The 26,716-nt window shown below is 43.3% G+C and overlaps 1 protein-coding gene and 1 long non-coding RNA gene across 3 annotated transcripts in view; one reads left to right on the top strand and one right to left on the bottom strand.

Moving 5' to 3' along the window:
- Nucleotides 1–21,085, bottom strand: part of BMERB1 (bMERB domain containing 1) — a 144,434-nt gene extending 123,349 nt beyond the window's left edge. The window contains exon 1 of the mRNA XM_006050080.4: nt 20,832–21,085. Coding sequence (XP_006050142.1) covers nt 20,832–20,937 — 106 coding nt within the window. The 5' untranslated portion in view covers nt 20,938–21,085. The remainder of the gene's footprint in view (nt 1–20,831) is intronic.
- A 50-nt stretch (nt 21,086–21,135) lies between these two features.
- LOC123331540 lies at nt 21,136–26,443 on the top strand. Of its 2 annotated transcripts, none has more exons than XR_006548227.2 (3): nt 21,136–21,281; nt 21,999–22,230; nt 23,523–26,443. It is a non-coding gene; the product is annotated as an uncharacterized LOC123331540 (long non-coding RNA). The 2 variants fall into 2 exon arrangements; XR_006548226.2 differs by having other exon boundaries at nt 21,137–21,281; nt 21,999–22,218.
- Nucleotides 26,444–26,716: the final 273 nt, after the last annotated feature.

A 26,716-nucleotide genomic window follows, 5' to 3' on the forward strand; every position in this document is an offset into this window, starting at 1 on the left:
AAAAAATCTCTGTATCTTCCTCAAAAAGTCAAACATAGCATTACCAATGGCCCAGCAACTCCACTCCTGGGTATATACCCCAAGGAACTTTTTAAATCTTTATTTATTTGTCTGTATCAGGTCTTAGTTGCAGCATGCAGGATCTTTCACTGAAGCATGAAGGCTTCTCTCTAGTTAGCTGCCCCGTGGCATGTGGGATCTTAGATCCCCAACCAGGGATCAAACCCACATTGCCTGCCAGGGAAGTCCCTACACCAAAGAATTTAAAACAGGTACTCAAACAAATACTCATTCACAAATGTCTATAACAGCATTATTCACATGGCCAAAAGGTGGAAGCGACCCAAATACCCATCAACTGATGAATGAATGAAAAGTGCAGTGTATTCATAAGTGAAATATTTATAAAAAGGAGTGACATGCTGACACCTGCTACAACATGGATGAAACTTGAAAATATGATGCTAAGTGAAATTCGCCCATTGTATGGCTCCATGTATATTGAACATCCAGAATAGGTAAATCCAATGACACAGAAAACAGTAGGAGAAAGGGTATGGGGGGAGGGACTGTTTCATGGGTATGGAGTCTCCTCTGAGGGCGAAGAAATGTTTCAGAACTAGACAGAGTGATGGCCGCACACCTCTGAATGTACTATTCATGCTGGTGCTCAGGCTCAGTCGTGCCTGACTCTTTGAGACCCCATGGACTGTAGCCCACCAGGCTCCTCTGTCCATGGATTTCCCAGACAAAAATACTGGAGTGGGTTGCCATTTCCTCCCCCAGGGGATTTTTCCGACCCAGGGATCGAACCCACGTCTCTTGCGTTGCAGGCAGATTCTTTTACCACTGAGCCACCAGGAAAGCCCGGGAATATCCTAAGTGCCACTGAACTGTACGCTTGAAGATGATTAAGGGTTAACTTTATGGTATGTGAAATTGACCTTAGTAAATGAAATATCCACTTCAGTAGAGAAGAAACACACAAAGCCAACTTAGTCCTGGCTTTGGATAAGCATTTGAGAAAGGAAGCCCTGCCGCAAGGCAGAGCTGATCCTTACAAAAGCAGACCTCCAAGCGCCTGGATCCCAGCCCGGCCACCTGTGCCCCTGCTAGGCTGCTCTTTCAGTGTCACTCGCTCTGGTTTTAAATATGCACGGGGGACGCCTTCCCTGCATCTATTAAACAGGTTGGGGATGGACAGATTGTGTAGTGGTGGACGGTGCGTCTCCAGCATTCACACTGCACCACGAACACAGAGTGGGTGAAACGGTCTCATCAGGAGTGCTGAGTGTGGAAGAACCAAATGGAACCTCAATGAAGATAATTTAAGCACATCTGTTCCTTGACACAATGATAGCCACTTTTAAGAGCCACCTGCTAAAAGCATTTCATCCCTGGAGTAGGGCCTGGACAAATTTCTAGCTCTGAGCTGTCTTAATTCCTGGACCGAGGAGAGTGCTAAAGACTGAATGTGTGTGTCTTGCTCCAATTCACATATGAAAATCTAATCCCCAATGTGATGGTGTTAGAAGATGGGGCCTTTGGGAGGTGATTAGGTCATGGGGGTGGAGCCCTCATGAATGGGATTAGTGACCTTATATCAGAGACCCTGGAGAGCCCATTCACCCCCTTTCTCTATGTAAGGACAGTCATCTCTGAACCAGGAAGCCCCTACCAGGCACTGTCTGCCAGGGCCTTGATCTTGCACTTCCTAGCCTCCAGGATGTGATAGAGAAACTGCGGCTGTTTGTAAGTTCCCAGTCTATGGTCTTCTGGGACAGCAGCAGGAACGGACCAAGACAGAGGGGCATAAACACAGGAAGAAAAGCATGAAGGAAGGAACGACTGCTTCATCCCTTCCTCTGCTTATTGTGGCCTGTTTCCCAAATTTCTCTCTGGGACCAGGATTATGGAGAAAGTTATTTCTTTTTTCAGCCCTGAGATCACTAGGAGAAAGATGGCATGTGGGAACTGCAATGGAAGAAGGACTAAGGAAGAATGGTCAGCACAGTGACCACCCAGATCTTTAAAATAGGTTTCCATGCACTATTTCGGGTGCCTTTCCCTTTAAAAATACAGAAAGCCAGAGTAATTTAATACGGTTAAACATTTACAAGTAGCTAAAGGGAAACTCATTGGAAAAGACCCTGATGCTGGGACAGATTGAGGGCAGGAAGAGAAGGGGACGACAGAGGATGAGATGGTTGGATGGTATCACCGACTCAATGGACATGAATTTGACCAAACTCCAGGAGATGGTCAAGGACAGGGAAGCCTGGCGTGCTAGAGTCCATGGGGTTGCAGAGTCGGACACGACTGATGTGACTCAGCATGCAATCACACATATACATGTATATGTCTATGTGTGTATAAAGGAGATCAGCCCTGGGTGTTCTTTGGAAGGAATGATGCTAAAGGTGAAACTCCAGTACTTTGGCCACCTCATGCAAAGAGTTGACTCATTGGAAAAGACTCTGATGCTGGGAGGGATTGGGGGCAGGAGGAAAAGGGGACGACAGAGGATGAGATGGCTGGATGGCATCACCGACTCGATGGACGTGAGTTTGAGTGAACTCCGGGAGTTGGTGATGGACAGGGAGGCCTGGCGTGCTGTGATTCATGGGGTCGCAAAGAGTTGGACATGACTGAGCAACTGACCTGAACTGAACACACAGAGAAAGAAATAAAAATCTTGGCCCATTAATCAATGGAGAAGGGATTTGAATCTAGGACCATAAAATGTCTATAACTTTCCCTTTTGTTCAGTCACTCAGTCGTGTCTGATGCTTTGTGACCCTATGGACTGTTGCCCGCCAGGCTCCTCCGTCCAGGATATCCTCCAGCAAGAATACTAGGGTGGATTTCCATGCCCTCCTCCAGGGTTTCTTCCTGACCCAGGGATCGAGCCTGAGTCTCTTATGTCTCCTGCACTGGCAGGCGAGTTCTTTATCCCTGGCACCACCTGAAAAACCCACATGTATATACAGACACACACAATGCTTTATCTTGTAGTGAGGATTAAGTCAGATAAAACTGTATCTCTTCAATTCTGTGACCCACTTTCTGCTCCCACATTTTAGCATTTTTAAAAATATTTATTTGGCTGTGCTGGGTCTTAGTTGCAGCATACAGGATCTTCATTGCGGCATGCTGGGATCTTTATTTTCTTTAAAGTGAGGGTTATTTCTAGACTCACAATTCTTTTTTTAAAAATACTTATTTATTTGGCTGCACCGGGTCTTGGTTGTGGCATGTAGGATCTTCAGTCGCAGCATGCGAACTCTTAGGTGCGGCATGTGGGATCTAGTTCCCTGACCAGGGATCAAACCTGGGCCCCCTGCATTGGAAGCTCAGAGTCTCAGCCACTGGACCACCAGGGAAAGCCCTATTTTAGCATTTCTGAAGATAGGATGCCCCTTTCCCATTCCACAAACACATAATTTAACATCAAGGTATACATCTGATAATACTGCAAGTGAATTTTTCTGTGTGTTTCTTTTTTCATTTTGCTTTGTGTTTGACTCTCTATTGCCCCCTCCTCTCTCTGCCCCTCACAGCAGCCCTCTCACCCCACCTTTCTGCAGGTAGCCCACAGTAACAACTTGTTCTGCATTTTTCCATGTTGTTCTCCATACAAATAAAATCACACACATGGGAGTTCCTTAGTGGCCTAATGATTAGGATTCCTGGCTTTCACTGCTGAGGCCGTGGGTTCAATCCTAGTCCAGGAATTGTAATCTTTCAAGCCACCTAGTGTGGCCAAAAAAAGACAAAATCACACACATACACACACACACACACACACACACACGGATGCATACATTATATGTGTACTATATAGACAGATTTTGTTTTACAAAAATGAGATCCTCTTATATTAATTTTCTTTGAAGTCTCCCTTAATACTGCCTCTAAGACAAGTATTATTGCTCTAATTTATACCTTTTTAATAGCTCCCAACATTTCACAGTGGATGAACAATTATTTATTCAACCATTCTTCTACTCTTGGGCCTTCATTGTGTTCAGTGTTTTGGTTTCTGTTTTTTTGTACATAGGCCCTTATATACTGGTGCTTCTGTTTCTATTGGGTAGCATCCCAGGAGTCAGACTGCTGAGTCAAAGCATATGAGCATTTTAAACTTTAATAGATGTTATCCAATTGCTTACTTCCCAGGTGGTGCAGTGGTAAAGAATCTACCTGCCAATACAGGAGACACAAAAGATGCAGGTTCGATCCCTGGGTACGGAAGATGTCCTGGAGCAGGAAATGGCAACCCACTCCAGTATTCTTGCCTGGAAAATTCCATGGACAGAGGAGCCTGGTGGGCTACAGTCCATGGGGTCGCAGTTAGTAGGACACGACTGAGCGACTACCATGCAGACACATCCGACTGCTTTCCCCAAAGGCTGGAACACTCAACAGTTTCACCAATGGTGTCTAAGATGACTCTGTTCTCTGTATGAAATTTAATGGACCAGTAAATTTAATGCTGCCATGCTGGTTTTTGTTTCCGTTTTTCCTGAAAGATGTGACTGACTATGAATGGTGCATCCCACCTTTGCTGACATCGAAGAATCAAGGAGGGGCTTCTCAGGTGGCTCAGAGGGTGAAAGAATCTGCCTGCAATGCAGGAGACTTAATTTCATCCCCTGGGTTGGGAAGATCCCCTGGAGGAGGGCATAGCAACCCACTCTAGTATTCCTGTCTAGAGAATTCCATGGACAGAAGAGCCTGGTGGGCTACAGTCCATGGGGTTGCAAAGAGCCGGAAATGACTGAGTCGACTTAGCATGCACGCAAGAATCAAGGAGATATGGTGTATATGTCAATCACTTTGCCCAGCCTACACCTATCGTAGCATTCACTGCACACTGCCAGTTCACTATCATGGTATCTGTTCCTACTGTTTGTATCTGATCTGAAATCTTGCATCTTTCCTTTGAAGCAGGAAAGCAAGAAGCCTCAACCACTAGCAGCCCCAGGAACCAAGAAAGGGGCAGGTGACAGACCAAGGCTCCAGCTAACTTTATTTTTTAGTTTGATGATTTTGAATGTTTATAAAACAGGATTAAATCATTTGCTTCTCAGTCTTTGTGGATTAACGTTGCCCGATTCAGCAACTGTTGATTTCTTTTAATGTGAGGCTTCCAAGTGCTGGGCAATGTGGTAGGCACCGAGGGAGCATTCAGCAGAGCATCTGACACACACAGCGTCTGTGGTCATGGCACTTGCAGGAAAACAGAATCAGGTAATTGCACTCGGGTTAGCCCATAAAACTTGGTTTGACCCTATTAGGACCCAACTTCTCAAGGGCCTGCAAAACATGTCTGTGGCAAAACAATTAATTTAATCTCTTGACAATATTTAGCTACAAGGGCATCCGGTCAGCAAGCTGAAGAATTCTGTTTCTGAAGGACTAGGAGCCTTGGTTTTGCAAGGCTTGGTCCTTTGGTTTTGCATCCTTGGAAACAGAAACTGTTCCCGAAGACTTTTTTCAACTTTATTGAGCTATACTTGACAAAAATATGGGTTTTTTTTTTTCAATTTGGTCACAACACTCAGCATGTGGGATCTTAGTTCCCCGACCAGGGATCAAACCTGTGCTCCCTGCATTGGAAGTACAGAGTCTTAATCACTGGACCACCAGGGAAGTCATCAAAATGTAAGATACTCAAAGTATACATTGTAGTGATTCAAAACAGGTAAACACTGTGAAAAGAGTCTCACTATCTAGTAAGTTAACACATCTATCACCTCATGTATTTATTTGTTAATTTTTTGGTGAGGACATTAAGTCCTAATCTCTCAGCAAATTTCAATTACATAATTCAGTATAATCAACTCCAGTCATCACGTTTCATATTGGATCTTCAGACTTCATTCATTTCATACTTGAAAACTAGCACCCTTTTACCAGCCTCTTCCCATTTCCCTCCTCCCTCAGCCCCTGACAACCACTTTACCGCTTTCCGTTTCTACAAGTTTGGTTGTTTTGTTTTGTTTTTTTTACATACTTTTATTTTTATTTTTTTAATCTTTTTTTAATTAAAAAATTTTTTTTATTTTAATTGGAGGTTAATTACTTTACAATATTGTATGGGTTTTGCCATACATCAACATGAATCCACCACGGGTGTACATGTGCTCAAGATTCCACATATAAGTGACATCGTGCGGTATTTGTCTTTCTCTAACTTACCAATTAGCAAAATGCCCTCAAGTTCCATCCATGCTGTCACAAATGTCAGGATACCCTTCTTTTCATGGCTGAGTAATTTTTGTTGTTATTGTTCAGTTGCTGAGTCATGTCCGACTCTTTGCAACCCCATGAACTGCAGCCTGCTGGGCTTCCCTGTCCTTCACTATCTGCCGGAGTTTGCTCAAATTCATGTCCATTGAGTCAGTGATGCCATCCAACCATCTCATCCTCTGTCATCCCCTTCTCCTCCTGACTTCAATCTTTCCCAGCATCAGGGCCTTTCAAGTCAGCTCTTCGAATCAGGTGGCCAAAGTATTGGAGCTTCAACTTCAGCACCAGTCCTTCCAGGGAATATTCAGGGTTGATTTCCTTTAGGACTGACTGGTTTGATACTCCTTGCTGTCCAAGGGACTCTCAAGAGTCTTCTCCAAGACCACAATGGGAAAGCATTAATTCTTTGGTGCTCAGCCTTCTTTATGGTTCAACTCTCGAATCCATAACACAACTACTGGAAAAACCATAGCTTTGACTAGATGGACCTTTGTCAGCAAAGTGATGTTTTCTGCTTTTTAATATGCTGTCTAGGTCTGTCAGGAGCAAACATCTTTCCTTCCCAGGAGCAAGTGGCTTTTAATTTCATGACTGCAGTCACTATCTGCAGTGATTTTGGAGCCCAAGAAAATAAAATCTCTCACTGCTTCCACTTATCCCCTTCTATTTGCCATGAAGTGATGGGACTGGATATCATAATCTTAAGTTTTCTTAATGTTGAGTTTCAAGCCAGCTTTTTCACTCTCATCTTTCAGCCTCATCAAGAGGCTCTTTAGTTCCTCTTTACTTTCTGCCATTGGAGTGGTGTCATCTGCATATCTGAGGCTGTTGATATTTCTCCTGGCAAATCTTGATTTCAGCTTGTGATTTATCCAGCCTGGCATTTCACATGATGTACTCTGCATATAAGTAAAATAATCAGGGTGACAATATACAGCCTTTTCATCCTCCTTTCCCAATTTGGAACCAGTCTGTTGTTCCATGTCCATTTCTAACTGTAGCTTCTTGACCTGCAAACAGGTTTCTCAGGAGACAGGTAAGGTGGTCTGGTGTTCCCATCTCTTTAAGAATTTTCCATTGCACACAACGCTTCTTTATCCATTCATCCATTGATAGACACTTAGGTTGTTTGCATGTCTTGGCTACTGTGAATAATGCTGTTACAAACATGGAGGTGCAGAGGACTCTTTGATCCACTGTCTTCATCTCCTTCAGGAATATCCAGAAGTGAGATGGCTGGATCATATGGTAGTTCTATTTTACCAGAAGACCTTAAGTTATCTGAAGGCACAGACAATATATGTCTTACTCAAAGTGCTACTATACTTTCAAGGGCTTAGCACAATTATCTGGCATACGAGGCTGCCGTTAAATACATATTCAAAGAATGAAGAAATGAATAGATGCATGGAAAAATACATGAATGGATGACTTACCTGTTTGGGAATTTAAAAAAATACGTATTTACTTATTTGCTGCATTAGGTCTTAGTTGTGGCTCATGGGCTTAACTGCCCTATGATATGTAGGATCTTAGTTCCCTGACCAGGGATCAAACCCGCATCCCTTGCACTGGAAGGTGGATTCTTAAACACTGGACCATCAGGGAAGTCCCCTGTTTGGAAATTTTAAATGAACTGAGTGATTGGTGTCATGCGTTTAGTTACTTTCCACTTTGGATTTTATGAAATCCAGACACACTTGTCACCATCTTGTGATGCAGCTGCTGTTTGTGTGTCATCCAAACAGACATACCCCCGGGCACCCTGGTCCAGTGCAAACAACCCTCGTCCAGTGCAAACAACCCGGACTGTTGTGTTCTCGCTCAGCCTGTACAGGCTGCTCTCCTTCCCTGGGGTGAGTCCTGCCACGACACCTCCTGCTCTTTGTCCTTTATGTAAAGAGTAAGTTAGAAAACACGGGGGAAGTATACATTGGAAAGTGCTATAAAGGTAAGAGGCCATTACTATTACTTTTCCCAAAACCCATAATCCATGCACCTTTTTAAACCCTATTGAGAGCGAAAGTAACCAGCACCGATGCCTATGTAAATTCCTAAGACTTCAGGCTACCAACAGTTATTTCCCACCTGTCGCTGTCTATGCTTAGAAGAGCCTCTTTCTTTCCTCTCTGCAATCAATCACCAATGTTTTTTCCCTTCCAGATGTCTGGTTAGCCCCTTGCTCCCACCCACTGCCCAGTCCCTGTGACATCATGACCGTGCGTGCGTGCGTGCTCAGTGGCTTAGTTGTGTCCAGTTCTTTGCAATCCCATGGACTGCAGCCCGCTAGGTTCCTCTGTCCACGGGGTTTCCCAGGCAAGAATACTGGAGCGGGTTGCCATTTTATCAGATGATTCCAAAACACACCAGGTTGGTCTTCCACCACCCCAGAGTTCCTGCTCTTTCATCCAGTCTACAACAACTGCCACATAAGTCTTCCTAAGATGCCACTTTCTTTACTTCTGCCCCTTGTCCTGCAGTGGCTCCATACAGCCTGGCAGCTTTAATCTGCTCAAATCTGCTGCTGTTGTTGCTAAGTCGCTTTAGTCCTGTCCGACTCTGAGTGACCCCCTGGATGGCAGCCTGCCAGGCTTCCTGTCCTTCACTATCTCCTAGAGTTTGCTCAAACTCATGTCAATTGAGTTGACGATGCCATCCAACCATCTCATCCTTTGTCATCCCCTTCTCCTCCTGCCTTCAATCTTTCCAAGCATCAGGGTCTTTTCCAATGAGTTGGCTCTTTGAATCCAATGGCCAAAGTACTGGAGCTTCAGTTTCAGCATCAGTCTTCTAATGAATATCAGAGTTTATTTCCTTACTCAGGCCTCTGAAATTTACAGCACGCTGGATCTTTCATCATCATTGTGGTAGGTGGAATCTTTCAATGCAGCATGTGGGATCTAGGTCCTTGACCAGGGATGGAACTGGGCTCCCTATATTGGGGGTTCAGAGTCTTTGCCACTGGACCACCGGAAAAGTCCTCCACCTGTCTTGTCTCTCTCAAACATGACTGACCCACCTGCAATTCCTGGGTCAAATATGCTGTTTCATGTCAGTCTACACACGCGCTATTCCCTCTGCCTGGAATGCTGTTCCCTCCAGTCAGTGATTAAACACTCTTCACCTTTTCAGCCTTCTTCAAATGTCCTTTTCTTTTCCAGACCCCAGAACCATCTCTTGGTTTGACCACTTGGACCTATCATATATTTGTTCAGTTCAGTTCAGTCACTCAGTCGTGTTCGACTCTTTGCGACCCCATGAATCGCAGCACGCCAGGCCTCCCTGTCCATCACCATCTCCTGGAGTTCACTCAGGCTCACGTCCATCGAGTCAGTGATGCCATCCAGCCATCTCATCCTCTGTCATCCCCTTCTCCTCCTGCCCCCAATCCCTCCCAGCATCAGAGTCTTTTCCAATGAGTCAACTCTTCGCATGAGGTGGCCAAAGTACTGGAGTTTCAGCTTTAGCATCATTCCTTCCAAAGAAAGCCCAGGGCTGATCTCCTTCAGAATGGACTGGTTGGATCTCCTTGCAGTCCAAGGGACTCTCAAGAGTCTTCTCCAACACCACAGTTCAAAAGCATCAATTCTTCGGCACTCAGCTTTCTTCACAGTCCAACTCTCACATCCATACATGACCACAGGAAAAACCGTAGCCTTGACTACATGGACCTTTGTTGGCAAAGTAATGTTTCTGCTTTTGAATATGCTATCTAGGTTGGTCATAACCTACCTTCCGAGGAGTAAGCGTCTTTTAATTTCATGGCTGTAATCACCATCTGCAGTGATTTTGGAGCCCAAAAAAATAAAGTCTGACACTGTTTCCACTGTTTCCCCTTCTATTTCCCATGAAGTGATGGGAACAGATGCCATGATACTATATAACCTATACCTGTATTTAAAGAGTTCTCTTTTTTCCATTTTTTTAAATTGTTTTTTTGTTCATGCCACACAGCTTGAGGGATATTAGTATCCTGACCAGGGATCGAACCCAGCACCTGACAATGAGAATGCTGAGTTCTAACCATTGGGCCACCAGGGCATTCCCATCTTAATCATTTCTAAGTGTTCAGTGGTATTAAGTACATTCCCATTTTATGGATGAAGAGACTGAGATTCAGGGAAGTTAGGCAACTTGCCCAAGATTACAGTGTTAGAATACAGCAGACCTAAGAACTCCTTAATGGTGAGGTCTGGCTCGTCTTCGTTAGCTGACACATAGTAGGGGCTCAAGCCCATTGGGTGAGTGAACAGTGAAGGAATGAAGGGACTGTATGGTAAGCATCTTTGGGGGAGCTTGGTGAGTGACGTTCTGAAGGACTACGCTAAAAGAGCCTCCACCTGTGCTTATCTCCAGCTCTCAGGCCCATCCAGGCAGCAGGTGATTCATTCAAGTGAACCAGACAGATCCTGAGGTTTCTTTCCATGGGGAAAGAAACAGGGAAAAAAAAAAAAAAAAAGCTGGCACCAATACATGGACTCTGGCCTTTGTGATCTCCACCTCCCTGCCTGGGGCTGGCAGTTCACCCGAAATGCCCTTCTCTCTCTTCACCCACTGAAACCCTGCTCAGCCTTCAGGTCCAGTGCAGACACTCCTCCTTGCTGTCATACTGGAGCCCCAGGAAGAGCCAAGCTCTTCTGTTCGCTTTCTACTTGTACCTTCATTTAGCATCTGTTTCATACTGTTTATACACATAAATAACATGTGTATTTCTGTGTAGCTGAAGCTCCAATACTTTGGCCACCTGACTCAAAGAACTGACTTCTGGAAAAGACCCTGATGCTGAGAAAGATTGAAGGCAGGAGGAGAAGGGGACGACAGAGGATGAGATGGTTAGATGGACATGAGTTTGAGCAAGCTCCAGGAGCTGGTGATGGACAGGGAGACCTGGCGTGCTGCAGTCCATGGGGTCGCAAAGAGTTGGACACAACTGAGTGACTGAACTGATACACGTAAATCATGGTGTTCTTCACATCTATGACACCTCCAAATCTGTAAGCTTCTTATGACTGGGAGCTGTATTTCATCTCTGATCTCTGCAATTTTGAGCATGGGGCCACGAATAACAGACACTAGCTAGGAACGTTTAGAGTCAGACAGAGCTAGAATTAGGCTCCAGCTCTGCCACTCACTGGTTTTGTGACCTTTAGTTTTCTTAACTTCCTTAAGCCTCAGTTTCCCCACATATAAAAGGGGAGTTACAATCAACTGAACTAATAGAATCTAATAAGCTCGAGTTCATAGCTAAGGCTCATTAACTACTATTATTATTAATAAGTATTTAATAATTCATCGAGACCAAGAATAGGCATAATGGATTTTTCCTCCAATGGACACATAAGAAGGAAATGTAAAAATGAAACTTAAGAGAATAAACAGAGCAATGTAAATAAGTAACTTTGTTCAGAGTACATATTAGCTAATAATATATTCACAATCTTCATATCCTGCTATTCATGTTTCCTGGAATAAGTTACGGAGAAGGCAATGGCAATCCACTCCAGTACTCTTACCTGGAAAATCCCATGGGCGGAGGAGCCTGGTAGGCTGCAGTCCATTGGGTCGCGAAAAGTCGGACACGACTGAGCGACTTCACTTTCACTTTTCACTTTCATGCATTGGAGAAGGAAATGGCAACCCACTCCAGTACTCTTGCCTGGAAAATCCCACGGACAGAGGAGCCTGGTAGGCTGCAGTCCATTGGGTTGCCAAGAGTCGGACATGACTGAGCGACCTCACTTTCACTTTTCACTCTCATGCATTGGAGAAGGAAATGGCAACCCACTCCAGTGTTCTTGCCTGGAGGATCCCAAGGACGGGGGAGCCTGGTGGGCTGCCATCTATGGGGTTGCACAGAGTCGGACATGACTGAAGCGACTTAGCAGCAGCAACAGCAATAAGTTGCACAGTCAGTTGCCTCTCCAGGCAGAAAGCAGAGGCTGGCACACCTCTGAGAACTTAAGCCAGTGCATGCATGCCAAGTCGCTTCAGTCATGCCCGACTCTTTGCAACCCCATGGACTACTCTGTCCGTGGAAGTTTCCAGGCAAGAATACTGGAGTGGGTTGCCATTTCTTCCTCCAGGGGATCTTTCTGACCCAGGGATCGAGCCCTCATCTCTTATGTCTCCTGCATTGGTGGATGGGTTCTTGACCACTAGCTCCACGGGAGAAGAACCTGGTGCTCAGTCTCCCAAAAGGCAGTCCACGCTCCCTGTACCCTGGTCACACCTTCCACACTAAGGAAATTCCCATCACTTATCCAAAATAGTATTGATAAAGAAGGAACCGGGACTACAGGAAAGGATAATTACATCGATCACCACTTGCCCACTATGGTCTTATACTCCAGCCACTAGCCTACGTGACCTTTTACAAACAAAAACCAGGGACTTCCCTGCTGGTCCAGGGATTAAGACTTTGCTTCCCAGGGCGTGGGTGCGGGTTTGATCCCTGGTGGCAGGGCTAAAATCCCCCACGCTTTGCAGCCAAGAAACTAAAACATAAAACAGAAGCAATATTGTAACATCTTCAATAAAGACTTAAAAAAAAAATGGTCCACATTAAGAAAAAAATCTTAAGAAAAAAATGAGCCAGTTCATGTTAACCTCAAGCTAAATAATCAGCAGCAGCTTCTCCTGCAATGGGCATAAAACCTGTAATTTTTTTTTTTTTTAACCACAACCTACAAGCTTCTACCCAATCTGGCTCCTCTCTGATTTATCTCCACTCTCTTCCCTGACTCTCTGGGTTCCAGCCACCCTGGCCTTCTGACTCTTCTGCTAATATATCAAGGGCCTTTACATTTGCTTCCTGGATCCCTGACATTTACATGGCAAAATGTCACCTCCTTAGAAAAGCATTTCCTGACCACTGGATGGAAAATATCCCTCCTCTACTAATCCTCTTTTTTTCAATATTTATTTATTTGGCTGCAGGTGGGATCTTCATTGAGGTGAGCGGGCTCTCTATTTGTGCTTTTGCAGGCTCAGAAGTTGCGAGTGGGGGCTTAGCTGCCCCACTGCATGTGGGACCCTAGTTCCCCGACCAGGAATCGAACTCACATCCCTGCATTGCAAGGCAGATTCTTAACCACTAGACCACCAGGGAAGCCCCTCCCCTATTAATTCTCATGTAACACAACATCACCTGGACATTATTTATTTACGTATTACCTGACATCTTCACCCGCAGTCCATTTCCAGGTTCCCCTTAGAATAGAAGCTCCATGCAGGCAGGAACCTTGCCTGTCTTGCTCCATACCATACTCGCAGCCCCCAGAACACTACCTGGGACTTATAAAGCAGAAGCAACAGTTAGAACTGGACATGGAACAACAGACTGGTTCCAAATAGGAAAAGGAGCTCGTCAAGGCTGTATATTGTCACCCTGTTTATTTAACTTATATGCAGAGTACATCATGAGAAACGCTGGACTGGAAGAAACACAAGCTGGAATCAAGATTGCCGGGAGAAATATCAATAACCTCAGATATGCAGATGACACCACCCTTATGGCAGAAAGTGAAGAGGAACTCAAAAGCCTCTTAATGAAAGTGAAAATGGAGAGTGAAAAGTTGGCTTAAAGCTCAACATTCAGAAAACAAAGATCATGGCATCCGGTCCCACCACTTCATGGCAAATAGATGGGGAAACAGTGGAAACAGTGTCAGACTTTATTTTTTTGGGCTCCAAAATCACTGCAGATGGTGACTGCAGCCATGAAATTAAAAGACGCTTACTCCTTGGAAGGAAAGTTATGACCAACCTAGATAGCATATTCAAAAGCAGAGACATTACTTTGCCAACAAAAGTTCGTCTAGTCAAGGCTATGGTTTTTCCTGTGGTCATGTATGGATGTGAGAGTTGGACTGTGAAGAAGGCTGAGTGCCGAAGAGTTGATGCTTTTGAACTGTGGTGTTGGAGAAGACTCTTGAGAATCCCTTGGACTGCAAGGAGATCCAACCAGTCCATTCTGAAGGAGATCAGCCCTGGGATTTCTTTGGAAGGAATGATGCTGAAGCTGAAACTCCAGTACTTTGGCCACCTCATGCGAAGAGTTGACTCATTGGAAAAGACTCTGATGCTGGGAGGGATTGGGGGCAGGAGGAGAAGGGGATGACAGAGGATGAGATGGCTGGATGGCATCACTGACTCAATGGACGTGAGTCTCAGTGAACTCCGGGAGTTGGTGATGGACACGGAGGCCTGGCGTGTTGCGATTCATGGAGTCGCAAAGAGTCGGACACGACTGAGTGACTGATCTGATCTGATCTGATCTGATTGAATAAATAAATGAGGATGGGAGAGCAGGTTATGGTTATTTTTCAACTTTTATTTTTATATTTCAGATGAATTTGAATTTTTATAAAGTGCATGTATTACTTCTGTAACAAGAAAACAGAAATAAGGCCAAAGCAAAATAAAGTTGAAAAACTATAATTAGCATATTTAATCAAACAGATGAAACACGGACTCTTCCCCAAGAATATATTACATAGATTGCCAACAATTCATAGCATTCGGTCTCCTCGCTGTTTATTAAACCTAAAACGTTGGCCAGTTTAATGATCTGTTTGCCAGTCAGCACACACCCTTGGATTTTTAAATAACTGTCATCTCTCCTGGGTTTATAGAAAGATTATCATTTGAGCTTTCCACTTCAGTCCAATCTCCTCCTCACAGCACATTTATTTCCACCTCTATGCCTCTGCCAATTCTGTTATCTCTCCTGGCATCTCCTACCCGCTGTGCCACCCTCCCCCCCAATTCCCCTGTTCAAAATCTTGATTGTCCTTTAAGGCACACTCAAATCTTTCAAGAATTGGCCACAACTGTGCTTTTAAAAAGCACTATGCTTTGTCAAAAGGCACCTTGTCTTCATGTCTCCCTCAATTAATTACAGTTGGTTGAAAGCAATATTTTTATGTACCTAACCACAATGACATGTCACTACGCATTTTCCAACTGAGTAAAAAAAAAAAAAAAAAAAAAAAAAAACTACTCACTTCTAGTGGGAATATGCTGTCAAAGGTGGATAGGAGCAATTTAGGCTCTTTCTCAAAAGAGAAAATACTAGGTGATTTCCAAGGGTGTGAAAGCCATTTCCTACATCTTCCAGTGAGGAAGACAGCGGTATCTACACAAGCATCACCTGGAATTTACAAAGAAAAGGACGCAAGGAAAAACAGACCAGCAGGCTGGAATCGTCTCCACCAGTGCTGATGGGTGCCAGTCACTGAAATCCCATTATGACAGACTGGCTGCTGATTGTGTGCCAAGCACTGTGTTAAATGCATTACACACAGTATCTCATTTAATCCTCCCAACAGCCTAAAGTGGTCCCTATTATCCTGTTGGATGAAGTCATTCAGCGTATGTGACTATCAGATGACTCTCTGGCTAGACAGAGTAACCAGAGGCTCCTCACCCATCTCCTGTCCTTAAAAAATAAAAAAATCAACAACCTCATATATGTAAATGATACCATCCTTATGGCAGAAAGCGAAGAGGAACTAGAGTCTCTTGATGAAGGTAAAAGAGTGAAAAAGTTGGCTTAAAATTCAACATTCAAAAGGCATCCAGTCCCATCACTTTGTGGCAAATGAGAAAAAATGAAAAGAGTGACAGACTTTATTTTCCTGGGCTCCAAAACCACTGCAGACTCTGACTGCAGCCACGAAATTAAAAGAAACTTGCTCCTTGGAAGAAAAGCTATGACAAACATAGACATGTAACAGCATAATAAAAAGCAGAGACATCACTTTGCTGACATAGGTCCATCTAGTCAAAGCTATGGTTTTTCCAATAGTAATGCACGGATGTGCGAGTTAGACCATAAAGAAGGCTAACCACCAAAGAATGGATACTTTCCAACTGTGGTGCTGCAGAAGACTCTTCAGAGTCCCTTGGACAGCAAGATCAAGCCAGTCAATCCTAAAGGAAATCAATCCTGAATATTCATTGGAGGGACTGATGCTGAAGTTGAAGCTCCAAAACTTTGGCCACCTGATACGAAGAGCTGACTTACTGGAAAAGACCCTGATGCTGGGAAGGATTGAGGGCATGAGAAGGGGAGACAGAGGATGAGAAGGTTGGATGGCATCACTGACTCAATTGACATGAGTTTAAGCAAACTCCAAGAGATAGTGAAGGACAGGGAAGCCAGAGGTATTGCAGTCCTTGGGGTCGAAAAGAGCTGGACATGACTCAGCAACTGAACAACAAGTGTATATATATGACTTTGGTGATGACTCAGTGGTAAAGAATCCACCTGCCAATGCAGGAGACATACCTTCGATCCCTGGGTTGGGAAGATCCCCTGAAGAAGGAAATGGCAATCCACTATAGTATCCCTGCCTGAAAAATTCCATGGACACAGGAGCCAGGTGGACTGAAGTCCACGGGGTTGCAAAGAGTCAGACATGACTGAAGCGACTGAACACGAGTGTATATATGTCAATTCCAATCTCCCAATTCATCCCATCCCCCGCTTCTCCCCTTGTGTCCACATGTCTGTATTCCTTCCCTGCAAATAGGTTCATCTGTACCCTTTTACTAGATTTCATATATATGTGAATGTATTTTTCTCTAACTGGTTTTGCTCTGTATGACAGACTCTAGGTCTGTCCACATCACTACAAATGACACAATTTCATTCCCTTTTTATGGCTGAGTAATATTCCATTGTAGATATGTACTATATCTTATCTTATGCAGCACTATTTATAATAGCCAGGACATGGAAGCAACCTAAATGTCTATCAACAGATGAATGTATAAAGAAGATGCAGTACATATGTACAATGGAATATTACTCAGTCCTCTTCTAGCCTCAAAATGTTCACTCTGCCCACTCTTCTCGTTCAAGGAGCCAGTTCAAGGATGTGGCTTTGAGACAGTAGGGTGTTGTTGGCACCATCTGGACACATGACTGAACCCCATTAAGGCTTCTATATAAACTCTTGAGAATCTGGAAGGTGGGTACAATGATCTACTATTTTGCAGCGCCCAAGACAAATTTCATGTATAAGTTTCCTTGTTATTATACCTGCCTCCTACCAATCTGGAATGGCCACCTGTTTCTTTGGCCTCCATTTGCCCTCTGTGTAAAGGGCCAGTTTCAGATTTCACCCAGGAAATTCCCAAGGGTTCAAACCAACACATTTCCATTTTATAGATGAGACAGATGACTCACAGAATGGTTCAGCCATTGTCCCTGGGTGACAAAGAGACAAAGTGTCAGAGCTGGTTTGGACCCATGTCATTTGACTCTTGCTTACTGTACTATACATATCTTCTACCGAAAAACTATAGCTTACAGTACCAATGGGCTTCCTCTAGGGCTCAGTGGTAAAGAACCCACCTGCCAATGCAGGGGATGTGGGGTTGGATCCCTGGGTCAGGAAGATCTCCTGGAGGAGGACATGGCAACCTACTTCAATATTCTTGCCTGGGAAATCACATGGACAGAGGGGCCTGGAAGGCTACAGTCCATGGGGTCGCAAAGAGTCAGACATGACTTAGCGACTAAACAACCACAACAACCAACAGTAAAGACAACAATTAATACAGCCCTAACTGAAAATGACCAGTTTTGCAATTTTTTCCATCCTTTTTCAAGTTTTTTTAAGTAACACCTACACCAAAGCAGGAGACGTAAGAGACACAGGTTCGATCCCTGGGTCGGGAAGACTGGAGTAGGGCATGCATGGCAATCCGCTCCAGTATTCTTGCCTAGAGAATCCCATGGACAGAGGATGCTAGAGGGCTAGAGTCCACGGGTTCACAAAGAGTGGGACAGGACTGAAGCAACTTAGCATGCTTGTACTCCATGTTTAACATAAAGTGTTTAAATATGTGTAAAAGTTAAACAGAGCATATCTTCTTTTTAATGGGCCTCTCTTTCTTCTCCAGCATTTCGTGCATAACAACGTTGATTTGGCAATTGTTATGCCAAAGAATCAATTTTACTAATTTTCACACTTCGTTAATAAATTAATGGAGGCCTCAGATGTTACAGGATGGATGCATAGATCCCTTAGGAGTTGATATAGCATCAAAAAAAAATTAAAAAGCCACTTTAATAATAAAAAGAAAGGCCACAGACGAGAGTCTAGAGATCAAAACCTGCAAACAATCCCAAATTTAAGATTCAAAAGTGAAAATCTGGATCAGTGCTTTAAGAAGCTTTTGGATTTGACTAAGTTAGAATGGAAAAAAAATGATTTGGGGATCAACACCAAAAGCAGATCAGAAACTGTGGTCCTGCATTTGAATGAGAAAAGAGTCAGAATCTTCAACGGTTTGGAAGAGAGAGGATGAGAAAGTCTTTTGGCCAAGCCTTTGACAGTTTGCAGTCTATGACTGAGAAGTACAAAAATTTCAGGAGTGAAAATGCTACCAAGTTTCCATTGTAATTTTCCTGTATGCTTAAAACTTTTCCTAATAAAATGGTGAGAAAGTAAAAAACCATAAGAGAATTATCAGGGACCTGGCCAACATTGTAATTTTAGTTCAGTGTTGCTTTATATAATTCTTTGCAAAGGATAGAAGCAGGTTCTTACCACAGATGTAGTAATAAAATAATGGAAGCAGCTAATATATTTTGCACTTACCTTGAACTCTATATCATCTTACTGAATGGTCACAATTAAGCTACAAGGTAGATTCTATTAGCATCTCCATTTCAGAAAAGGGAGGCAGAGAGAGGCTTAAAAGATGTGACTAGTCACAAATTCAGTCATATAGCCAGCAAAGGGGCAGAGCCAGGATTCAAACCCAGGGCTTCTTTTCTGCACAGATCCAAATTTTCTTTCAAGGCCATCATAACCAACAGGCTGCCACATACTTCTAAAAGCACGAAATATGGGACTTCCCTGGTGGTCCAGTGGTTAAGACTCTGAGCTTCCAATGCAGGGGGCATAGGTTTGATCCCTGGTCTGGGAACCAAGAGTCTGCATGCCACTGGCCCAGGCTAGGGTGGGGGTGGAGGGAAAAAAAAAAAAAGAAAAATCACTGAATGTGTTCTGAGACTCTCTCAACAGATTTACAAAGCTTCCTGGAAACCTGATAGCAAAATACCTTTTGTAAAAAGCAGAGAGGGGCTCAGGGGCCCAACAAACCTGAGTTCAAATCTTGACTCTGCCACTTAAATCCCATTACCTAAGCAAGCCCCAGTTTTTCCCTCTGTGTAAGGGGAGTCATAAGTCATAATATTCCTCTTAAGGAGGCTGTTATGCGGATTGAATGAGAGGATGGATTTAAAGTTCTTAGCACAGGCAAGACCTAATACATGGCAATCCATCAACAAAAGGCAGCCATTGTGGGTATTATGTGGAGCTTGCAGGGAGACCAGAGACCCTCAGCTCTGCTGTTATGCTAAAGTACCAAAGCCACAGGGTTTTAAAAGGATGAAACCAGAGGAAGAACCCAGATTTTTAAAAGAAGAAAGAAAAGGAGAGAGGCTGGACACTCTCCCAGTTTCAGGTGGAGAACTATGACATTGGTTGTGATTTCTATTTGAACCCATGAAAACCAGAGTACAGTTGAGCCATTCTAAAAAGATCTTCTAAATCTGTAATTACAGCTATGGAGAAAACACACACACAAACACACACACACAGAGTCTTCTACCAGGTGAAGACAGGAAAAGAGCATATTCACAATATTTTGATCCAACACTGCTCAGCGCCACGGCAGCAAGCCGAGGGTCCTTGAGAAGGGCGAGAGGGCCTTTCCCAGCCCCAAGGATGAAGTACAAGGGTAGGGACACCATGAAGCGCCCGGATTTGCGGGGAGGGCTAGTGACCCTAGGGCCCCTGCAGCTGCCTCTATACTTTAAGGGCAAGAGTTTCAACTACAGCATCCTATTCATTAAACACAAAAATCCTTAGTTTATTTGTTAATGCTGTTGACCCCAAAATACCGTAGAGAGAAGCAGCAAATATTTACAATCGGTCCGTTTCCGAACTGCCTTCTAGGACTGCACCCAAAGCAGAAAGATTCTGAGTCCAGAGAGAAAGGGGAAGGGCGTGCACAGGGTTAACCCTCCCCTAACCCTTTCCCTCCCACTCGCGACCCTGGAGAAAGCAGGGGAAAGAAACGCTGGGAATTTCAGGTGTGCCCTGAACCTCGCGCCGACGGAGAAGCAAAAGCAGAAACCCAGAGGACACTCCCCCCTCTCCGGGTCCGTGGGCGCTTTCCAGGATGGTCCAAGGCTCCAGCCCGCCTTAGCGCATCCCGGGCGGAGAAAAGACCTTCCTCGCTCGGCTGGTGGGAAAGACCCTACTTTCCAAAACCAGCTGCGAGCTTGGATCCGGTGACTCCCGCGTCCACCCCACGCTCCCGGCTCAGCTGCCTGGAGATTTCCGAGCCTCCCGGAGAAACCCAGTCCGGAGGGTCCCCCTTTTGTTCGCGGGAGACAGCGTCGCAGCGCTGCGCATTCCCGCTCCAGCGACTAAAGCCCCGCTGCGGGGGCGCTCCCCTCGGTCCGCTCCCTACCAACCCGGCGCTCCTGCGACCACCGGCTCCGGCGCACCGATCCCCAACTGTCCCACCCACCCCGCCCGACTACTCACTTCTCCCCAGTCCCTCCGCTTTCCACGCCGTCTCCTCCACCGCCCCATAGCGCCTCAGAGGCTTCTCCGCTTCCAGATGGACGGACAAAGATTGCTTCAACTCCATCGCTGATCCCCGCGGGCAGGTCGACCGGTCTCCCTCTACTCCATCCCTGCCGCGGGCTGCAGGGAGGGAGGCGGCTCCAGCCAGCAGCGTTTTAAGGGGCCGGGCGCTCGTGACGCGGTTCCATCTCTTCCGCCGCCAAAGCCGAGGAGCGCCGACTGGTACCCGGGGAGGGGGGCGTGGAAAGGATGAGGGCGCATGCGCAGTGGAGGCTTGGGAGGGGAGCTTGGGGGCTGGGTAGACAGAAAAGGGGGCAGATAATAACTCGAAGAACAACAAAAACAACAACTAAAATAGAACCAACCTAAAGGAAGTAAAAACAAGGCAGCAGCCCCCTACTGGAGCAGGTGGCGATGCTTTGCATGGGGCTGGCGCTGCGAGTGGCTTGTGATATGTCAGAGTGCTGCTAGGCTTTGAGTGGGATTTGTGAGAGCATTTCTATCTGTGGGCGATGGATCCATCTTTGTGGCGAGTGCGCGGAAGCGTGAGTGTGGACCTGGATCTGTGTGTTCTGTGCCTGTGAGAACCTCTGTAGTTTGCATTTATGTGCATTTTGAATTTGAATGTAAAATGGGACAGTCTTCTCTCCCAGTGCCTGTGTCCACCCTGTAGGTGTTTGCATGAACTTGAGAGGCATAAAAATATTTTGGACATCAGTATAACAAAGCTATTTAGAACATGGGTCTTTACTGCCCAGAAACCCAGGGGTTGATATTAGCATGGCAGCATTAAAAGTACAAAGTAAAATCCACAGCTAGATGGATTTTTTAAATAGTAATATTTATTGAATGATGGCTAAGTGCTGAACACTCCCCAATAACTCTGTGAAACAGATACTGTTTTGTTAGCTTTGTTTTATAGAAGATGAAACTGAGATGCAGAAAGATTAATTTATTTGCCCAAATTCCCACACTTACCAAGTGGTCTGGTCAGCACTTGAATCTAGACTTAGCCCCTTGATTGTCCTGACCTTCTTAACTGCACAGGTATGTAGCTTTGTATGGGGAAGAGGGAAGACCTATAGGACACAGGTTGATTATCTATTGTTTGTTCTTATTTTTAAGATATAATAGGGGGTGATTTTTGGGATCCACATGGCTCATGGAGGAATGAAGAGGCCCAGCCTTTTAAGAAAATGATTTATCAACTGGTAACAAGAGTCATTAAAAATTTATAATCAATGAAAGAACTTCTAAATAGCTCATGAGAGAAAAAGGAAATAACAATAAAAATCATAAAATATTTAGACCTGGATAAGCATGAGAGTATCACATATCAAAACTTGTAAGTTTTGATGTAAGTACATGTATAGCCTTAAATGCATGCATTTAAAAATGTAAGACTAAAAATAAATGGGTTAGGATGAATAGGTAAGCAAAACATGGCTTTTCCATACAGTGGAATACTATTCAGCCTTTAAAAAGGAAAGGAATTCTGTAATAGGCTACAACATGGATGAAACTTGAGGATATAATGCTAAGTAAAATAAGCCAGTCAAAGAAAGAAAAGCACTGTATGATTCCATTTATGTTAGGTGCCTAGGGTAGTCTAAATCACTGGAACAGAAAGTAAAATAGAAGTTGCCAGAGGCTGGGAGGAGGGAAGAATGGGGTGTTTTATTTATTGGGTATAGATTTGCAGTATTACAGATGAAAAGAGTTATAAATTAAATTAAAAAGAATGGGGGTGATGCACAACAATGTGAAAATAGTTAATACCACTGAGTTTATATGTTTAAAATTGGTTGAACTGGTTTTAAAAAATGGTTAAATGTTAGATGTGCATCGACAGATGAATGGATAAAGAAGTTGTGGTACATACACACAATGGAATATTATTCAGCCATAAAAAGGAAAGCATTTGAGTCAGTTCTAATGATGTGGATGAACCTAAAACCTAATACAGAGTTAAGTGAGTCAGAAAGAGAAAGATAAATATCATATTCTAAAGCATATATATGGAACCCAGAAAAATGGTACTGAAGAATTTATCTACGGGGCAGCAATGGAGAAACAGACATAGGGAATAGACATGGACATGGGGAGAGGGGAGGAAAGGGTGAGATGTATGGAAAGAGTAAGATGGAAACATGCATTACCATATATAAAATAGATAGCCAACAGGAATTTTCTATATGGCTCAGGAAACTCAAACAGGGGCTCTGTAACAACCTAGAGGGGTAGGATGGGGAGGGAGGTGGGAGAGAGGTTCAGAAGGGAGGGGATATACCTATGGCTGATTCATGTTGAGGTTTGACAGAAAACAAAATTCTGTAAAGCAATTATTCTTCAATAAAAAAATAAATAAATTTTTTTAAATGGTTAAATGTTAAACTGCAAAGACTATAAGAAAAAAGAACAGATAAAACCTAAGTCGAGTAGAAAAAATAATAATGATAAAAACATAAATTAAGGAAAATATTACTTTCGTGCGAAAGTAATTGTAGTTTTGCATTGTTGAATTTCACTGTTTGATATTGGAAAACATTCTTAAATAAATGTGGTTATATTATACATTATTTTAATATGCATTTCTAGCTTTTTTTTTTGCTAATGACTTATTACCTGTCTATTTTTTATTTATTTTAGACTAGGGAAATGATGTTAGACACAAAGCAAAGTGGAGCGATTTTCTTATTCAAGTTCAAAATGGGTCATACGTAAAGCAATGGAGACAAGTCGCAACATCAGTAACACCTTTGGCCCAGGAATGGCTAACGTACAGTGCTACGGTGGTTCAAGTTTTGCAAAAGAGACAAGAGCCTTGAAGAAGCCCTCGGAAGTTGCAGTGATCAATTGAGAGGATCATCAAAGCTCATCCTCTTACAACTACAAGAGAAATTGCTGAAGAACTCAGTGTGGACCATTCTATGGTCTTTTGGCATTTGGAGCAAATTGGAAAGGTGAAAAAACTCGAGTGGGTGCCTCATGAGCTGACCTCAAATAAAAAAAAAATCATTTTGAAGTGTTGTCTTTTCTTATTCTACGTAATAACAATAAACCATTTCTTGATCAGATTGGACGTGCAGCGAAAAGTGAATTTTATACAACAACCAGCAATGACCAGCTCAGTGGTTGGACCAAGAAGAAGTTCCAAAGCACTCCTCAAAGCCAAACACACCAAAAAAAGTTCATGGTCACTGTTTGGTGGTCTGCTGCCTGTCTGATCCACTGCAGCTTTCTGAATCCCAGTGAAACGATTACATGTGAGGAGTATGCTCAGCAAATTGATGAGATGCACCCAAAACTGCAACATCTGCACCTGACATCAGTCAACAGAAAGGGCCCAATTCTTCCCCATGACAATGCCCGACCACACATCGCACTACCAACGCTTCAAAAGTTGAACAAATTGGGCTATAAAGTGTTGCCTCATCCGTCGTATTCACCTGAGCCCTTGCAAACCAACTGCAAGTTCTTCAACCATCTCAACAACTTTTAGCAGGGAAAATGCTTCCACAACCAACCAGAGGCAGAAAATGTTTCCCAAGAGTTCTTCGAATCCCAAAGCACAGATTTTTATGCTACAGGAATGGACAAATTTATTTCTCATTGGCAAAAATGTGTTGATTGTAATGATATCCATTTTGATTAATAAAGATGTGTTTGAGCCTAGTTATAATGATTTAAAATTCACCATCCAAAACCACAATTGCTTTTGTACCAACCTAGTAGAAAATCAAGGAGTAGTAGAGAGGATGTCTAACTGAAAAGTTGATTCCTTTGGGGGAAAGAACTATTAAAGAAGGTAAACCATCTGAGACTCATCAAACAAAGCACTCATGAGTAATAAGAAGTAAAGAGATGTATAATACGAATACAGGGAGATTTTGAAAACTTAGTGGAAATGGGTGATTCTCAGGTATTCCCCAGCAGTCCAGTGGTTAGGACTCCATGGATTCACTGCTGAGGGCCGGGCTTCAACCCCTGCTCAGGGAACTAAGATCCCACATTCCATGGGGCAACTCAGCCCATGTGCCACGACTACTGAAGCCTGGGCACCACAACTAGAGAGTCCGTGCGTGGCAACGAAAGATCCACGTGAGACAACTAAGACCCGACACAGTCCAATAAATTCTCTCTCAAAAAGTAAACCATCAAAGTGCAGTTAGGAAATACAAACGCAAACCGATAACCACTGATAACCGATAACCTGAATTGTTAATGTAGAAATTAGTTTTTCTCCTCAGTCTCACAAAGGCAACAGGGTCAAATCATTTACTGGTGAGTTTTACCAAATAACAGATCATCCTTATTTTATAAAAATTGTTTCAGAGCTCATCTTATGAGGACAGTATGACCTTGATATTAAAGCCAGATTAAGATGCTATGCTAAAAAATCCCAAAGTGATCTCACCTAGCTACAAGAATTCTAAATAAAATACATCATGAACAAATAGGGTTTATTCCCAAAATGGAGTAATGACCTGATAGAAAAGATCTATTGATATGATATATCATATTAACAGATCAAAGGAGAAAGCTGTTTGATCATCTGAATGAATATAGAAAAAGTATCTGAAAAATTAGCAGTCACATGCTTGTTCTTGTGCTTAGCAAATGAAGACTAGAAGACCATTTCCTTAAGTTTCTAAAAAGTAATTATCATAAATTAATAGCAACCATCACAATTACTGTTGAACCTCTAATAGCATCCTTATTAAGGTCAAAAGAAGGATGCTGATAATCCCCACTTCTGAGAGGTCCTAGCTTGGCACAAAATAAGAAAATAAATGAGGTATAAGAACTGAAACAGGAAACAAAGCTGCTTTTTCAGACAGTATAATTATCTATATAAAAATCCAAGAAAATCCACAAATAATCTATTAAAATGAATAACAGCAGGTTTGGGGGACACAGGACAAACATGAAAGCGTAGTCGTTTTCTATAATTATTAATCAACCTTAAAATATAATCATAATGCAAAAAAAATCATTGAGAAGAAAATTACTATTTCATGTCACAAGGGACAATTAATTAACTTTTTATCCGGTACTGTTAAGCAAAATAAAAATGAACTGAAAAGAAATGAAGGGATAGGTATGCCATGTTCAAGGTTACAAAAGATGAGGTATGAAAGAGATGACAATTCTCTTCCATGCCATTCGGTTGAAATCTCAATAGGAATAGGATTTTAAAATAAACTTCAACTTCTAGATTGACTACAATGCCCTAGGAACAATATAATAGAAAGCAACTTTTATTTTAATCCTTATCACTTCGTAATTGTGGCTGCATCCTTTTCTGGCCATCTTTGTTAATAAATATCACAATGTAAAAAATAAAACATAAACTTTGACAAGCTGACCCTAAAATTATGTGAAAAAATGAAGGGCAAAGAATAGGCAAGGCAATGGCAAAGAAAATAAAACAGGGAGCACTTAATTCCCAGGTAGTTAAACCTTTTTTTAAAAAAATAATTTACTTATTTGGCTATGCTGGGTCTCCGTTGCTGCACTCGGGCTTGCTCTAGCTGCAGTGAGCAGGGGCTACTCTCTAATAGCATTGTGTGGGCTTCTCTTGTTGTGGTGCACAGGCTTAGTCGTCCCGTGTCGTGTGGGAATCTTCCCGGACCAGCGATTAAACCCGTGTTCCCTGCATTGGCAGGCAAATTCTTAACCACTGGACCATCAGGGAAGTCCCAGTTAAACTTAAATTACTGTCTTAAGGCCTAATAAGAAAATTGAGAGCCCCCATTTGGACCCGCACGTATTTGGAAAGTTGATATATGACAGAGGAGGCATTACAAATCAGTACAAAAAGGATGAACTATTCAATAAAT

Source organism: Bubalus bubalis, chromosome 24, assembly GCF_019923935.1.
Source record: "Bubalus bubalis isolate 160015118507 breed Murrah chromosome 24, NDDB_SH_1, whole genome shotgun sequence".
NCBI lineage: Eukaryota > Metazoa > Chordata > Mammalia > Artiodactyla > Bovidae > Bubalus > Bubalus bubalis.